Here is an 18,969-nt window from a genome sequence, read left to right as displayed (position 1 = left end):
AATGATGAAGAGGGCTAAAAGGAACAGGGCTCAAAAGCACATTGACTAATTGTTGGGCCTTGAAAGAAAATCATTTTGAGAAATGAGAAAACAAATGTACATGAACTTACATGATCCTGGGTATGTCACTGACTGACACAGTGCCGTCGTGTCCCACCGTACCATCCTCATCCTCACTGCTATCAGAGTCCTCACTAGAAGAGGAGTAGTCTGTGAGTTTAAGAGGGGGTCGACTGACCTCATCTATTCGCAGCTCCCTCAGTTCTTTAGCCAGGGCAGTCAGATCCTAAAAGCAGGGGAAAGAGATAAATATATCTCTAGTAAGCACAGTGTTGCTTTTACAGCAATATTATTCTATGCTACATATTTTCTTAACCTTTACAAATTTGGCAGACTATTCAAAGTGACTGCCAACAAATTTATATAAATGTGTATGTGCAGTTTGTATGCATGCATGTCACACACATACACATACACATATTCTCTTTGGTTCTCTTGAATGGTTATATTAATGGAGATGTTCAATAATGAAAAGTTCTTTAAAATTTTTTTACATAAAACTCTCCAAGTTTCCAAGCAGCTCCCCCAACACTAGCGATTAAGGTCATTTAAATGTAAAGATTGATTCTTACTCAGCAGGTGAATAATCTTTATCTGTGCTTTGCTCAAGCATAAGATGATTTAATCGAAAGTCCAAGACAGGGCTGTAATAAAATAACCAAGTGAACGATAAAACAAGTTGAGAAAAATGTCATATATATTTATATACATTTTTTTAAAAAATGTAATGGAAAAACTCTGGGGGAAAAAAAGCAAATTGACCGCTCTTTTTTAAACCTTTAGAACATTTAGCCCTGCCGCCCTATGAAGGAAACTCCTTTCGGTCATGACCAAAAGCTCTTGACCATAGGTGAGAGTAGGAACATAGATTGACTGGTAAATTGTGAGCTTTGCTATTCGGCTCAGCTCCTTCTTTACCACAACGGACTGATACCGCTTCACCAATCCACCTGTAAATCTCACGTTCCATTGTTTTCTCACTTGTGAACAAATCCCCAAGACACTTCTCCACCAGGGGTAAAAAGTTGGAGCACTTTTACAGCATACAGTTTACAATATTATTGTCATTATTATTTTTATTTATGGAGTGAACTATAAAATGTATTCATTTTTTAGATTTTATTTGTTTTGTTCTACACAACTGTTTCAGTTTTCATAAAAAAACAAAAAACAAAACTGTAGACTTGTAGAATTCTATGAAACCCCTCCCTCAGAAACCAATAATGGACTCTGATTGGTCAATTCGTCTAGTGTGTTCTAATTCTTTCACCCCCTAGTGCAAGAAAGAATGTCACGCCCAGGTCTCATAAGAATTTTAGTACAAAATTCTAACATTGTAACATTTTTTATTTTGTGATATGAATACGATTTCAGCAGATGACTACTACATTTTTGGAAAGAATTCTTAATGTTATATCAATTGGGATGATTCTGCATTGGAAATGCATCTCTATAAAATCTAATAAACAATCTAGAAAACGTTTGGGGTCCGACACAATTTTGTTGTGGTCTTTTGCTATTTGTAGTGCAATTCTGTATTTGCATGTGTTGTGAGTATTTCTATGCATAACAATCTATAAACACTGTAAGGATCCAAAATATCAGACCATAAGAACTGATTTCATGAGACAAGATGCAATGTTCCAATAGATTTTCTAATCTGAGAAGTGATGAAGAAACCAACTGTTCCACTGTTCTATTCAAATCACTGTTGACAATGCAATCACAGGCTGGAGAAACAGAGCTACTCAACAGCAGGGGGTAATGCGAAGAAGTCCCCCTTCTCCTTCCACTTAAACCCCCCTTCTTGACCCTTATGTTACCTTCTGATTAGAGCACATTTCACATAAAATGTTCAAGGTTTTAATATGGTGTATCTTGCATCACTATATTCATGTTTAGTATCATTTTAAATGTCTCTGTGTGATTGGTAAAGTGGTCTTAATTTTACAGTAATATTTTACTGGTATATGTTGATTTGGTTTTTGACTTCTATAAGATCTTGATAAGATGCTCTCCCTCCTAAGAGATGGTTAAGTCCTCAAATTGACCAGGTCAGGGTTTCTGTGACACTTCTATTGTCTTGAATTTATGGCTGTTTGTTTTGACTTGAGTATATAAGGTAAGATGTGCTTTAGGACAGGGGGAGATCTTGTAAAAAGACACCCCATTGCAGCATCTCTGAGACTTATGCTGCAATGTATTTCTGTGGTCAGGTATGCATCTCTTAACTCTTTGATTTATCTTTGATAAATGGATGTTGTATTGTTACAGTCTCATCTCTGAATTGGCTTCCTGATGATTTATTATGTAATTGGCAGAATACAATTTTACCTGACAAATAAAATTTTAAGTTTTGATTAATTCTGGAGTTTTGCGAATTCATTGTATCCAGTAGATTATGTGGAGTCTCGTTACCCTTATCGTACGGCATAATCGAAATTGATTTAATTGGCGCATTTGATTATTCGTAGCCATTGCGTGCCGATAATATGTAGACCTTTTAATCATTCGACCACTGGGAATAGCAAGTTGTATGGGCTTGGCTAAGGATCTGTTTTTTTAAGACTAGGTAAGCGTTAATGCGACCAGCTTATTCAAATATAGTTAATCCTGCATCCTCTGACTATTTTCAGAGTGCCGACATATTGTCCGTGAGAAGAAACGCAAACCCGGGGCGTGGAACTCTGAGCGACGTAGGTCCCTAATGAACGTACAATTAGAATATCGGACCTCAGAAAATATCAAAACTCTAAATTAAGTCATAAATGATGAATGTGATCCGTTCTTACAATTAGAAATATTATCTAAATTTTAGGATCATTTAAATTGGAGTCAGATTGAATTCGGAGTTAATAAATTAATATAAATAAATTCTAATAAATAATAAAATTCTTTTCATAAGCACTAGAAAAGGTTTACATGCGTTAAACCTTCGACCATGCTGTTAGTTTCGTCATTGAGCTAATAGATGGACTCCTACAACACAATCAAGAAAAAGATACAGATGAAAAAGTATTTTATGGCCAGAGAACAGTATTCAAGTACAGAAACTGAATGATAAAAATAAAATAATTCAATAAAATTAATCATAGTTAAGGTCAAAAAAGGATACAATTTCTTGAACCTGAATGCATTAAAAAAACATTATACAATTATAGGCATCAAAAACACATGCAAATGATAAATTATAATACAAACTGAAAATTGCATATCCTGCGATTTGATTATTGCAAATGATCACATTGCAATATTTATGTTGAAACAAGCATTGTCATTTTTCAGATGATGTTTATGCTTAAACGATGAGTAGTTTGGGCACTCTCCTTCAAAGGTCATCAGTAATCAGTTTGCATTTGACCTGTAATCCCAGCTAGGCTCAACATAAAAATGCCCAGTCTGGAACTCCAGTTTCTACGGAAACGGCAAGTCTCCTAACAAACATTTAGGGTTATTTGCGCCAGGGTAAAATAATCTGAGCCAAGTTTTGGGGAGGGAATGACACACCACCACACAGAGTCCATTGACAAATCCAGCTTGGTGAGAAAGTTAAGAGGGTGAAAGAGGACAAGCTTTTCTCAAGTCAGCGTTGCTATTGAGATTAGCAGGCTGGAATTCCCACAGTCCTCTGCCAAACAACCTTTAGATTGAGAGCGACTGAGAGAAAGATGGATGGGAATGTTACCAGCCCTCTTCAGACCTGATTAAGCTCCAGGTGACAGGACAGATAAAGAACAGAGTAGACACAGAGAGAAAACACTGGAGAGACATGCATAAAGACAGAGCACTGGAGCTTGGTAATACAGATTGTTGGTCAGCTAATTATATAGACAGCTTTAGTCCTCTGCTCAAAACTTTTTTAATGTGCCAATGCCCCGTTTACACTAATAAGTTTTAGTTTTAAAATCCATACGTTTTGCTACAGTTACGCCTTCTGTCCACACTACCCTGAAGTTTTTGGCCCCCGAAAACTGAGCGTTTTGAAAACGCTGAAAAGGCAGTGTTGGTTTTAAAACGATGCTGCTTCATGTCAGTGTGGATAGGGGAAATGGAGACATCTGAAAACAGACATGTGGCTGCAGACATTCACCTATCTGATTTGGCTTTTTCTTCAATAATAAGTGCATAAAGTTTAGTCTTGCATCCTTTCCTTAAGATCAGACTTTGCAAGTTTTGATATGAAAAACAAACTCCAGAGGACACATCGGGTAAATCTTTAAAGGGAAAAGTGTAGGCTACTATAACTGCCTCCTTTCATTTTCTTCGAAAAATACGAAACATATCCTGTCTCTTTTGCTGAATATCAGTTTTAATAATCAATAATGGCCATTATAAAAGTATAATGTACAATGAGTTTATATAATATAGGAAATAAAGGCAAGCAATCAGTCAAATGTGCAGAAACAGTGTAAGTGGTTACATTAATATATGAACTTATCTTTGCACTCAGTTGAAACACGTTACCTGAGAACAAGTAATAAATTCAAAAGACAAAAGTAATTAGATAGAGACAAGATGAATTAAATATCACATTTAACAACTATAGTGAGATCAAATGCAGTGGAAGATCCTTGATGAACTGTCCTACGTGTGCTGCTCTTAACTGCAGAGGTATTCTTAAAGCACCCACTGACAGCGCATCATGATAGAGTGTGTGTGTGGTCATGTGGTGTGCGTTTTAAGTGATATAGTGTGGACGGAGATTTCTTCAGAAACACTAGGTGAAACACCAGTGTGGACGTGGATCGTTTTCATTCTAAACACCACTTTAAAATTAAAATGTATTAGTGTAAAAGGGGCCAAAGTGTACGTTTCCTCGAGAAAAATCTAAAGAAATCTTACAAAAAATTGTTGGTTTGACTCTTATTGTAATGGTTGTGGGTGTGTGTGCATTTTAAAGTGGGTCTAGTCAGCTTCAGCTAGAACTGGTTAATACAGATTGTTCGTCATAAACAGCTTTACACTGTGGTCACAGTTTGAGTACGCAAAATGATGTCATATGGTGCTGAAATAAGGGGTGGGATTACACATGAATATTAGACATTTCAAAAATTGCAATTGGTCTGTATTTTAAATTTGTGTACAGAAAGGTCATGATTTGATCTTCAATAGATCTTACAGAGGCACATGATGCAATTTCTCGGGTCAGAGTTTACCAAGCTTGAACTTTTGAATGCAGCTAATTACAAAACGTTTTGCACGGCTTTAGTTCTCTGTGCAAATATTAATCACAATGCTTTATCAACACACCATGTGTAAGCTTCTTCAAGACGAAAAATCTAAATACAGTAAGGTGTAATCTTATCGTATTGATTATGCAGTATGCACATCTTGATGCCTCTCTATTTAAGAATGTTTAGATATTTACTGTGGAAAACACAATTTGTTTTGCTACGTAATTGCAGATATCGACTTCTAGCCAACTGCGTCCAGCCAGCTTCAGCCAAGAATGTTCACTTTACATATGACTTTTATAAATCGTTAGATCATTCACAAGGGGAAAACTAGCCAAGTGGCTGAACAATGTAGTGACTGAAATATTTTGGCCTCCAACCGTAAAACAGCATCTGTGCCTCAAGGTTGTTTAGTCTAGAACTGTTTGAAAGTCGCATTGACATCCTAAGAGAACTAAAAGCACCTTTAAAAAATGCTTGATAAAACAGAAAGACGATAAATAGTAAGAACTGCAAATTTGGTAATAAAGAATGGCTAAATAATATTTAAAGGTTATTGAGATGAAACTTACTGCAGGCCGACTGGGTTTGCTTAGCTCTCTGCCTTCCTCCTGAATGGGCTTGGAAGTTTCCTGTAATGCCACTGGAGATCCCTCTGATTTACCAGATCCTGGAGAACACATAGAAGGATCCAACCATATTATTAACAATGCAGGGCGGTTTTCTTTTTAATCGAGTGTAGGACACATAATTTATTAGTCAGTATCGGAAGTGATTAAATAATTTTACACATCCAAAGAATTATCAACAAAAAAGTCAAATGTAAAAAGGGGTGGATGGAAAACACGATTTTAATTGCATGAATCTGTATGTTTTGATAAAATACAGTGAAATATCATGTAGTTTGAGAACGGGTGATCCTTTTGTGGCTTTTCAAACACATTCTACCACATGGCATGAGTGTTTACAATGTGAACGATCCAACTGAATGCGTTTTCTATCACTTCTAGAAGTGGACAAACTCTAAATGCCTTACACCCCATTTACACTAACATTTAGCATCATCTTCTTGTTATTAGCAAAAATCAAAAATGCTAATCTTCAACACCAGAAGTAAATGGGCCAGATGGTATAAAACTGCTACCTACAAAACCAACTGCTGGACTGGAATGAAATATGTAAACAAATCAAGTGTCCAAACCATGTATCCACTATGTCAAACCATACATCCACTTTTCTCTCTCTAGAGGATGACTGTAGTATTGCACGTCTGACATGGTGAACAGAGTGAAACGAAACAAAAAATAAAGAGCCAGCTCAACTAGTCCCATTGAGGATGTCAAACTGAGGCATTCTGGGGAGGGCAATGTCTGAACCAGTCACTCACAACATACCATGACCACCTACACACACACTTTGATCCAAATGAGCATGTCGAAGCAGTAGGGTAGGCAGTTCTGGCTCATAACAAAAGGTTTGCTCACAGGAACCCAGGTTTGAACCTGGCCTGAATTGTGTCCTGATTCTCCAGCAGCTTGTTTGTCTCTCCTGGATGATGGTGTGCAGAAGATAAAGCACTAAAAATATAGGTCAAATGGGACTCAAGCTACTGCAACACTGTCTGATTTCACATGTGGTTCAGAATATAATATTTTTTCAAATTAATTTCACACTTGTCTAATACAAATATGTGGATTTGTTTAAAGATTATGATGTATATACTTTTTTGCCTCATTTTTAAACTCAAATAGCTGAAAGGGAAACGTAACAACATGACACATCAGTTGGGCACTGATCTAATGTAAACAATACACAAAAATAAAGACAAACTAAAATATTTTGTTTAAAAAAAACTGAATTATAATGAAAAAGAAATAACTAAATTTAATCCATTTTAGTATGCTAGTATGTGTAGAAATGTTTAAACCACTTCAGTTACAACCATACCCACATTAGATGCAATGGTAAACCTTTGAGATATTGTGTGAAAGGAATTAAAAAATATCCACAACTAGTTATGTATAACTTTGAGAGAAATGAAGCGGCAAAACTGGGCAACTATTGATCTTTGTGCCACAAATGTGTCAAGCAAAAGTGAACTCGCACTCAAGTACTGCATACTTTGAAAGGATTGCTCTTCTGTCCCAAGAACAATCTTAACCTAATCCAGAAATCAAAAATCTAAATTCCACACAAATGCAAAGAGCACTCTCACCTCTTGGCTGGTTCCTCTCACTGGATCCAGGCTGGGATCCACCCTGAGAGCTGGGTGTGCTGGAGCTGGAGGAGCTGTTGCTGCTGGTTCTCTGCAGGGCCACATCCAGAGACAACTCTGTCCTCCTCAGGTCTGGATTACTGGAGAGATCAAGATACAGTAAGCGTTATCAACACAGAGCAGATCCTCTGGTTTGTGCATTAACCGGGAGCTGAGCTAACCTGGTGCGAATGAGCTGAGAGGCCGACCGCCCGCCTCCACTGGACTCTCCGTTTCCAGGAGAGTTTTTCCTAGCAAGAGCAGGGGAGATAGAAGTGGTCCTCTGGGGCACCTGGGTAGTACCGGACAACTTTAATCAAACACACAAATGACCAAACGTCAGAGACGAGGGATCATAGCGTGATTACAACAGTCAGATATTTTTACTTCAGGTATAAACCTTTGGACGGAGAAAATAAAAAGACATTAGTGGTAACATTCTGACCTTGGGAGGAACGGCGTCTTCCCTCAGCCAAGGGGAACTGCGGTCAGGTTTTTCCTCATGGCTGGCCATGCGAGGGGCAGGAGGGGGCATCTCTGAAGTCGGGTCGGAGTTCTGTCGAGGCATCTCTGGTCGATTGGACACCAGGCTTTCCTGGAAGGCTGAAACACCCTTTGCAGATTGATCATGCAAAGACTGCGAGACTGACATAGAGGAGCTATGGGACCTCACTGGAACCAAATGAGCCATCTAAAAGGAGCAAGAAAGCACTTCGGAGATCAGAATCCTGACACACTTTCACTAACGCATTTCCATGACCTTTCTAATCATTTGTTATTGCTTGTGATTTGTGATTGATCTTAACAGCCAACAGCATCAGCAGTGTCATGTAACATTTCAATCACTGCTCCTTCTGTGTATGAGCATCTATAGGGGGCTTTTGCACCTGGTCAGTTCCCTGAGAATTAATTTCACCCTGGACCGTTTTTCTGGTTGGTCGAAGTGAATAAGCTGGACGTACGTAAAATCAAGTGCTGCATTCAACAAAATCAACAACTGAAAGAAGGGGTATGTTTTTCATGAATTGTTTTTGATAATGAAAATCACTGTACATCATAGGTCTCAAACTCAATTCCTGGAGGGCCACAGCTCTGCACAGTTTTGCTCCAACTCTAACCAAACACAGCTGATCCAACTAATCCAGGTGTTCAAGACAACTATAGACTATTGAGCAGGTGTAAGTTGGTGGTGGTAGGACCAAAACTATGCAGAGCTGTGGCCCTTAAGGAATTGAGTTTTGAGACCATAGCTGTAGATAGTCAAGTCACTGTAGGTCCTACTATGCTAAATTAAACTCTACTCCGCAATGAGCTTTGGTTCTTCCAAATGACAACCTTACAAAAAGTTAGCGCAGAAACCCATTATCAGTGTCTTGAGGCCTTTATGTGGATAGAATTATTCAGTAATGGTAAATTCTGCTTTAAACAACCACCAAAAATGTTACCTGGGGCTCCACAGGGCGGTGCATAGGAGGGGTGCGTGCTGGCTGCATTCCTCCACTGCTGAAGGACTCGGAGCGAGGCGGGAGGGAAGGGTCAGAGATACGATTGGCCACTTTATGCTGTAGGGCAGGAGAGCTCTGGCGGTTCAGTTTAGAGCGCTCCTCAACCTTTGTGAGGAAAAAAAAAAAAAGCCAATTAAGAACAGGCCGTGCTGATTAACTTAGCATCAAATAAGCGAGAACTAGCAAGGCTTGGAAAATGCTCCAGAAAAGACATGTTTGGGAAACATGGCTTAAGTTAATCAGTAGAAACTATCCCACCATCTGAAGGAGAAAAGCAATCTATTCAGCTAGAAGCTGAATTAGCCGTTGCATGGCGATCAGGTCATTCATACAACAATTGGTTAGAGCAGACCAGCACCTTCTACAAGCAGAGAGATTGAAGACCTTTAGAGATGAAAGGACAGAAAATACTCCAACTAGGTTTAATGGATAAATAATCTGCTCATGCAAAATAAAAAGCCAATATATAAGACACTGCTTGGCAACTTCATGAAAAGGTTTAAGTTCTATAAGACTGAACTTCTTAAAAAGTCATTAAGGTAACCAATAACATTAATCGTATGTGTTCATGAGATGTGAAATGTGTCTCGCCATCTAAAGAATTGGTAGACTTTCAGTGTCTTACAGCCTGATGGCTTTTTCTTTGCACCAACAGATCATTTAAAAAAGCTAAACAGACACTGGTCAACCATTTCAGTGTCTCAGAAATGCTAATGCCTACAGGGGAAAAAGCTTGTTAAATTCAAAAAGAAATGGGAGGTAAGTGTGAAGATGGACGGCAGCTTGCTCAAAGATATGAGTATAGTTTCTAGAGTTCCCAGTTCTAGAGAACTCAGGTTAATCAAAGGCATTCTAAAAAGCAACTAGATCCACTGGTCATTTAAAACCATTGACTATATTGGTTAAGAAGATACTTTTGCTTCTAATGTTATCCAAACCAAGCACAATGTGTAGTAGACCTTTAGTTTATTCTTTTAATGAAAGTGAAACTGCTGTGAATCACAGCTATTACCATGTACACAGACATCACCTATTTGCTATAAAATTGCAGATTTATGATGTATATAATAACTTATATTTAATTGTAACTTTAACTTAATTTGTTTGTAATGTAATAATGTGCACCTTTTGTAATGCTACTTTGAAACAATAATTATTGTAAAAAGCACTTTACAAATAAACTTAAATTAAATTGAATATTAAGACATGCATTTGAGATTAAGAAAGGGTAGAATTTGACATGAATGTCCTGTTTCTTGCTACACATTGTGTCTGATTAGGAACTGGTGTAGAAAAACACAACTTGTGGAACAGATTCAGCTTTCAAGGAGTATGCCCAGAAGTCTAAACACATTCAATAACGGAAAATAGTTTTCCGTCTAAATATTAAACCTGTAGTTTTTAACCACTCTCAAAAGTTGTCAATTTTTGCTTTGAATTACAGGAGTTCACCACATGCCACCTTGTGAGAAAAAAAAGAGGAGCTCCATCACCAAAGGGCCCAGAAGCACCCAGCAATGGGCCGGACTGATTGCTACAGCTTACACAAAAAAAGAGGTCTTCCAAGTGGGACAGTAGCCATCTGATGGGGCTCAGAATCAGAACCAGGGTTAAACATGAAAAAGGGGCTTTTATGATGTCACTTATAAGATGGAAAAGCGAGTGGCTTAACATATGCATGAACAAATAGATAACGTGAGTTATATGGCTAACTGAATGATTTATGTACATCTCAGGTTTCAGTAGATAAAAAAAAATTGCATATTGGTGTAACCTTTTATTTTGTGGGTTAAATAAATCTTTTCAAAATTACAATTCGGGATCTGCTATTTACAACTATTTACAATGAGTGCAGACCACTTTATTTGGCGGCTCTGATTGTCATAAAGTCGGGGGATGACGGGGAGCCAACGGGAGACAAATCAGGACTGATCTGAGAGGAGCGACGGCTCCCCGGGGATGGTGATCTAGAAGAGACTGGGCTTCCTCCTCTAGGTGAGCCTCGAGGAGACAGACCCATCCAGCGCAACAAAGACCAGAGTGGCCTAGCTATTTCAGAATTTTTAGAACCCCGACGTTGCAAATTGCTGATGCGTTCACAAGATTTAGCACGCCAGATGGGAGAATCTAAACGTGATGAAGACAAGTCCTGAGCAGAAGAGCATCGATTCATATGAACCGGTTCATCTGAACCAAACTTTTTAAGAGGCACCTCCCACTCCCATTGCGGCACCATAAGGAGGTTCTTGCCTGGGATAGAGTGTGAACGCTTCTGTTTCGGCATAGCTTCTCTTAAGGAATACTCTGGGCTAGACTGGGAAAGCATGTCTACCTTTTCACTTTCAGGGGACAGTTCATTGTCTGTTTCTACTTGAAATACAGGCCTGCTAGATTTTACAACTATGGGTGTGATCATTCGAGTTACCCGCTTATAAGGAGGACGGGAAAAGCCTGGGCGAGGTCCCATACTAATTTTTTTTGCACTGTATTGGGGGGGTGGTGAAATCGATTGTCGCTGTATCAGGTTCTGCTTCTGCGGCTTTAAAGGCTGCATGACACTTTGATTAATTGAGGGATTCAGTATAGCGCGGCCTATGGGGATCCCTAGGTTGTCCAACTTATAGTAGAGGGGTGTGGACTGCTTGCGGTTGCTGGGTTGGATCTTTATCTGGGGCGGTCCATGGATCTGAAACAGTGAGTCAAGAAAATTTTGTTAAACATAGTAAAGTTGACAAAAAGTCAAAAACACCAGTGCTGCGTCTTAATTTGCATACTATCCATCCTAAATAGTATTTGAAAATAAAATTTGTATGTCCCAAATCATAGTATGTTGAAAAGAGTAAGCCTAAGTTTTCCGATTTGGTTTACTATTTCCAGTAAAAAAAAATTTAAGTCAAGAAGCGTCCATACTCTAACCGCTGATCCTGCCGGCAATACATTGCATGTTGGACGGGAACTCAATTTGAACTAATGTGGGTGAAAAGTGTAAACGAACTACAAACATGATGGAGACCAACCGTCAAGTAGTAGGCTTCGGTAAAGATGTTTGTATGACTGTTAATTAATATCTAGCCAACTGGAAAATATTTAAATTGTGTTTTCTGTGTTATAACAACAATACTGAACTTATTGAAAGAAGTGTTTGGACATTAACGTCTGAATGCATAATTATCCAAAGACCTGAGGAGATTTCTCTGCATGAAAGACCCGTGAATGGGAGATTAACCTGCTGCTGCTTCTCCAGTAAGGTAGGGAGTTACATATGACAGAAATGTGGATGATGTGTGGATAATTGACAAGGCTCGCAATTAAGCAACACAAATGGTCTGTTAATAAGGAAGTATTATGTCCTAAAGCTTGCGCTCTTTAGTTACACACTCAAAAGTATATATTTTTCCTTCACAAAAAGTACATACTTTTAGGGCATAGTATAAGCAAATTGGGACACAGCACTGGACAAAGGACACAATACAAGATCATTGCCATTTGCTGTTGCGAAAAAGCCTTGCAAAGTTGTTTGTTTGTAGTAAAACACAAAATTTTTGATACACTGTTGAACATCAACTATTGTGGTAAAAGTGCAATAGTTCATTAGCTAGCATTATAGTCGCCGTCTTTCTCTGTACTTAATAACACTATGCTGTTAAGTTGCAATGCCATTTATCGGTTTGGATCAGCATGAACCTTTTTATGTAAAATTATACTGATACTACAAATTAGCAGCCAATAAGTCCAAAAAATCTGTCTGATGTTCAGTAAAAATTAGTAATACGAGTCATTCTGACATGGCAAAATACACTGATTTGCACCATACATGAAACACTATATAAATTCCGTTACAGTCTTCCATGTACAGTCTTTGTCTCTTTTAATCTGTGAAATTTAAATATTCAATTATAATATTGGTCTTGTATTGTGCACTTATCATGGTAAACAAAAACAATAGATTTTGCTGAATGATGATCAAAAAGAAAGAGACTCAATTATGTCACATTACATATTAAATATATTATATACTGTTTCCTTTCCTTTAGTATGCTTCATTATCCATATCCATTTTGCTGATGCGCTGAGATGAAACAAGAGTTAATCTGTATGGTTTCATTATGCTGAACCAGCATGAGTGTTGTTGAACTTGCAGTAAACATTTCCAGGCTGGTGACCCTGAAAAATGTGCTGGAAAACATTTCTGCAGCGTAACACAGCTTCCTAACCAGGCGCAATGCGTCTCCATTGACAAGCAATTTGTCTGCCAGCACAGAACGTGAAAAAGTGTGTCAAGTCCATCGGAAGATATTAAATATTCAATGTGCACCAATGAGGAGCAGGATTTTGGACCAGGCACAGAGTGCAGCTCCGTGGAGTTGTAGCGTGTTCACAGCCAGTCAGAATCACTCAGATTTGTCACTTCACACCTAGAATATAGTAGCACTGCAATCCTGAAAAAAGGAGAAAAATTCTATCTAATTTCAGAACTGCTCACCTTTTTAGCCCACGCTGGTTTGTCACTGGGGTTGACAGCATCTTTGTAATGGTAAAGTTGCTTCTTCTCTTCAGGTCTGGAGTCTTGTTGTTGCTGCTGTTGCTGTTGTTGGAGAGAGACGAGGTAAGCTCTTTCTTGCTGGAGCTGCCTCTGCAATCTATCCGCCTGTCTTTGTTCCTCCACCTGTTTACGTTTATACTCCTAATGACACAAAAAGATGGCGTGAACAAGATGTTAATAACCGTTCTGAGATCTCACACAAAGAACAAGCAATGAAGGATTCGAACACACTCGCCCACAAAGCACAAGTACCATACACAGCCACACAAACATACACAAAACATGCACATGCTGGATCGTTATGGGGTATTTGCAGCTCAAAACAAACAGGTACACAATTACAATCCCTGATGTACCTTTATTCAAAGCCAAGCATATGATTTGCCTTAATGGCAGTGAAATAGGCTAGTAGTGGTAAGGTAATCCAGATGAAACTTGTCTCTTTAAAAAGTGATCTTGTATCTAGAACTAAATAGCAGATCTACTTGGAAAAGAAAGTCTTCACCACAGCTTTTTACTCCCTGGTGGCTTCAATGAGATCTTTCTGCCCTCCTCTATACTTCAAAACTCTCATGAGAGCAGAAAACACAAGAGAACACCTGCCACAATCTGCACCTCTCCCATTTTCTCTTAAAAAGCACCAAAGCATGCAGGGATTTCACAGAAACAAATGTATTAATTTTGTACTGATCAAAAAAAGGTGTGTTCTGCTTTCACCTGCCTGGTAACTTGATCATTACTGTAGGCCGTGAACAAATACCAACTTCTTATTTTGTTGTCCGTGTAGTAATGTTTGTAGATCATTCATTATAATGTATATGCGTGATGTATCATAAACAAACACAAGTTCATCTCTACAGATCTGAATCAAGTTATATTGTGTACTGTACTAATATCCTGCACAAACAATGGCACAGTTATGTTTGAGCTATGCTCTATTACAATATACAGTATATCTCATTCCTCGATCAGCCAATCATGTTTGTTCTTTTAAAAGCTGATATTTCTCACAAATATCACAGAAACAACGACTGCAACACATTAATGAAGTATAAAAACATAATTGTGATTCTGTAACAACACAAAATGAGGTCTGAAGATCAACAGAGAGATGCAGTAAAAGTCAACGCAGAAGCGAAGATGCGGGAGAGGGATTGGGGCGTGCACAACAAGATGAGTGTCTTCTCTCTGTTACCAGTAGGAGCGCCTGCTCTTGCAAGAGCTGTTGTTGTAGGATCTCGAGTTGTCTCTGTTCCTCCTCCAACTGACGACGGATATACTCCTGACCAGCCGCAAAGGAAAAGACAGGAAAAACACAGAAAAGCAAGTTTTTCAGAGTTTCTACAAGATTCAGGGTGAATGTAAGACGAAGGAGTGAGTGATGCATTAGAATGACAGAATGATCGCTTGAACAACAGACAGAGAGATAGATAGAACCACAGACTTAACGATAGTTAGTTAGCTAGATAACACCATAGATGGCAGATGGACAGGAAGTAGAAATGTTGGTCACAGATCATTTTAGGGTACAGCTCATGCTGTAAACAAACCTACAAGCCAAACAAACCTAATACGCTTTTAATTAGCTGCTTTATAATTGTTAGTGAGCTAGTATTTAGGTTTAGGTATTGGGTAGGATTAGAGATGTAGAATACAATTTATAGCACTTTTTCAGTACTAATAAAGAGTTAATATCCTTATTACGTTAGGGAATAAGTAGACCCACACAGAATCTGCACGTGCAGAAGTTTGTAGATTTTAAGCCATCATTGAGTCTATCGTATATATTTACTTGTGTAAATGTGTGTACATTCATATTTATTCACATTTTAAATTAATTTCAGTAATATTATTGACTAATATGAAAATGTTCACATGACTTATTTACAATACAGTTTCTAAAGTAATATTTTCTGTCTTTTAGTAGATCTATTATAGGCCTATAAAAGACTTGCTTTGTTAAACATTAAAGTTAAAAGGGTATTATTTTTAATTTCATATATTAGATTTTTGATTGTGATACTACCAAAATCATTACGCATAAATCCGCAGGAGAAAATCTCAGCAGATTCTGTCTGGTCCCAGTAGTAAGTCAGTAACAGTAAGTTAATGGTGAGAATTGTTACTTAAAGTTATTTGACCTTAGTCTTCACTTCATGCAGAAACACATGAGCCTTTTTTGATTTTCCTAAACACCCGGTGTGGATAACATCACATATTTAAAAGAGGGATAAAAGTCTTTGAATTGTAGATATAAAATACAGCAGAGCTACCTAGAACTATAGATCAAAAATTGGTAGCTCAATCAATAGGTCAATAGACTGACCCAGAAAAGACAATATCTTGACAAATAGACCAATAGATGGGTTTTTAAAAACACCCACAGAAAGCTAAACGATACCTAGCTAATTAAAAATCTAGATTGATAGTTCCATAGCTAGTTACTATAAAATAGATAGCTAGTACTATAAAAGAACTATAGCTAATTAGACAACAGTAATTTAATCAATAAGTCAAATGAAAGCTAAGCAATAATATAGCCACAGTTTTACTACATATACAAAGGTTAAAGGATTATTTCTCACAAAAATATTAATTACATTGTTAATTACTCACTCTCATGTTGTTCCAATTGCCTGAAACCTTTGTTCATCTTTGTTACACAAATTAAAATATTTTAGATGAAATCCAAGAGCTTTCTTATTCTCTTTAGACTACAATGCTCCTGAGATGCTTCAAGACCAAAATGGAACCTTTCCAAAAAATGTTATGTCACTCCAGTGGTTCAAATATAATCATATGAAGCTCCATGAAAACTTTTGCTTTGCAAAAAACACATATTTTGCCAAAAAAAAAAAAAAAAAAAAAAAAGTTTCTTAAAAATCACATGCAGTGTTTTGACAATGTTTTTGGCTCCTTTTCTGGAATTCTCAGAACCACTGCTGTCTGTGGAGTATGAGAGAGCTCTTATATTTCATTTGAAAAATGTTAACTTATGTTTTAAAGATGATCAGGGGTCTCAGGCATTTCTAACAACATGAGGATAAGTAATTAATAACGTAATACAACATTTTGCATGACATTGTCCTTAAAATTTTGGCAAAACAATGGTTAATTTGTGGCCTAACTACAATATTTATTTATTTATTTATTTATTTATTTATTTATTTTTTGTTGTTGTTGTTGTAAACCCATAGTTTATTTTTAAAATGAGGGAGACCATACAGGACCATAAAAGCCAAAACAAACAGACTAAAAATAGTACATCTCCCAGGGCTCTAGCAATAATGACTGGAGATTAAATTGTGTGTTTCTGGCTAAAATCTTCCCCTATTTTTAATCTCACTCACTTTTTAACTTGAAAGCTTCTAGAAAATGCACTTGTCACTTTATACAAACAGACATTACATTGTATGCCTTTCTGGCCAACATTCTACTCACTTTTAAACTTAAAAGCTGCTAGAAAACGCACTTGCCACTTTATATGCACTTCTAACATTGTATTGTTACTACTTTTATAATTATTGTTGCCTTTTTACCTTTTTATCTCTTGTTATTATTGTTGTTGTTTTAGACAATTAGGACTGCACTGAAGGGAAGGGCAAACGTTTTGTACATTTTGTACAATGACAATAAAGACTCTGATTGACTGAAACAACAATAGCAAGTCAGTATGCCAGCTAGAATGACAGACAGAATAATAATAGACAGAAAGGCTCATATCTAGTGAAGAGGTGGTGTTAAAAAAGAGAGAAAGATACAAAGTGAAAAACCAGGTACACTATTTGATGAAGTGGCGTAGACCTGTTGAACGCGTGGGAGACGAGAGAAAGAACAGAGCCGATGGTGCGATGAGCTAAGAGAAGGTGTGAACGTGTGGAGGGAGAAGGAAAGTGCACAGTGGGAGTTTGTACATCAGCACACCTGAAACAGCGCGAATGGAAGAACAAAAATAGGTGGGAGAGGATATTGATAGTGCGAGCAAGAGACGGGAGTGTAATCGCCTCATCCTCAAGAGCGACTGCGAGACTACGATGATGGAAAAACCTTTTCAGCTCAAGGGTCAGAGCTCTGGAAAACAGCAGCCATTAACCGAGCCATCCTTAGAAATGTAGCGACGGCTCTGAGAGGTAATTAACCTCACCCACACCAATGAATGAACCAAAGCAAGAAAGAAAGGCACAGATATTCTCATCTATTTATCAAGTCAGTGACTCAGCCATCCCTTCATACATCACGGGATGTGAGGGGGAATAGTTCAAGGTCGCGCACACACTCTCCAGTTAGATGGTCAATCATCCGGGAGCAGATAAAAGAGAAATGCAGCAGTGCAATGCGCTCATTTCCCGTGTCTTATCTGGCTCTCCACAGAACCTTTTCGTTATGGAGCCGTTCACTGGGCTACTTTAACAACAATTAGGTTTCATTAATTGAGTGTGTAGTTGGTTGGGGCTGTGAGTGTGCTTAGCTGGTCTAGGGCTGTGTGTATGTAACAAATCAGGACACAAATGTGTACAATGACATGAATATTACACAGGTATCACAACAGGGTATCTGACGGTTTCATTAGGTCAAATTTAAGACTTTTAAGACCATTATGAATGAAATTTTAGACTTATACAGGGCTAAAAAGTAACAGGGTATATGCAGAAATCCTAAAGGTAATTTCAATACCTTTTTAAGACTTTTTAAAGACCTTCTCAGACTATTTTAAGACCTCAACGCCACTTCAAGTTGTAATCAGTATCAAAACTTCATTTTACACTTTACTTAATAAACAGTTGTAGTTAAATAAATCAATGGAGCACAACCATGCAACAGAACTCAGATAAGCTCGGAAGAATAAATTACGTGGTTGTTTTCAGCGACAGGCTTCAGCCACTGTTTAAACTCGTCTTTCTTCAACCAGGAGTTCAACTTACATTTTCCTATTTTGCCATCTGTTTCGCCTTGTTATTGCTACATGTGCAGAGCATCACATCACCTTTCCACGTTTGTTGCAAATTACATGACAGCACCCGGAAGAAGGAGCTTGGCCAGATGTGCCCCAGCCCAAACCAATCGAGTGGATTGAGGAAAATAAATATATGTATGCTTTTTTGGAGTCAAACACTTTAGACAACGCTTGAACAAAATTGCAGACCTTGTAAAAAATCTGATTAAGACCTTTTAATACCCTTTAAGGGACTTAATTTTCTCATAATTATTAACTTTTAATACTTTTTAAGATCCTGTGGACACTCTGTCTAATGCTTCTAATGGTTTCTAGTGGATTTTTTTTTTGCCACCAAATGTCATTTTTTCTTAGCAATTAATGTGTAAAAACAAGAAAACTCTAGTTGTATATGCTTTTTTTCCAAAATAATATTTCTTTTTGACAAAAAAAATTACAAAATTATTATATTAAATTATAAATTATATACAATTTTGTTA

General features: G+C 37.6%; 1 protein-coding gene across 13 annotated transcripts in view; it reads right to left on the bottom strand.

Moving 5' to 3' along the window:
* The window catches only part of tnika (TRAF2 and NCK interacting kinase a), a 159,626-nt gene that overhangs the window by 22,570 nt on the left and 118,087 nt on the right, over positions 1-18,969 (bottom strand). Inside the window, exons 14-22 of one of the 13 annotated variants that reach the window (XM_087238840.1) lie at positions 14,732-14,818; positions 13,477-13,677; positions 10,539-11,679; positions 8,934-9,098; positions 7,934-8,179; positions 7,671-7,780; positions 7,450-7,589; positions 5,807-5,904; positions 111-286 (exon numbers count right to left, since the gene is read on the bottom strand). In XM_087238840.1, coding sequence (XP_087094966.1) covers positions 111-286; positions 5,807-5,904; positions 7,450-7,589; positions 7,671-7,780; positions 7,934-8,179; positions 8,934-9,098; positions 10,539-10,724 — 1,121 coding nt within the window. In that variant the 5' untranslated portion in view covers positions 10,725-11,679; positions 13,477-13,677; positions 14,732-14,818. 13 annotated transcript variants of the gene reach the window in all.

This window comes from Danio rerio, chromosome 2, assembly GCF_052040795.2.
Source record: "Danio rerio strain M-AB ecotype USA chromosome 2, GRCz13ab, whole genome shotgun sequence".
NCBI classification, from domain to species: domain Eukaryota; kingdom Metazoa; phylum Chordata; class Actinopteri; order Cypriniformes; family Danionidae; genus Danio; species Danio rerio.
The sequence above is the reverse complement of the archived record's forward strand: the minus strand, read 5'-3'. Positions and strand labels throughout refer to the sequence as shown.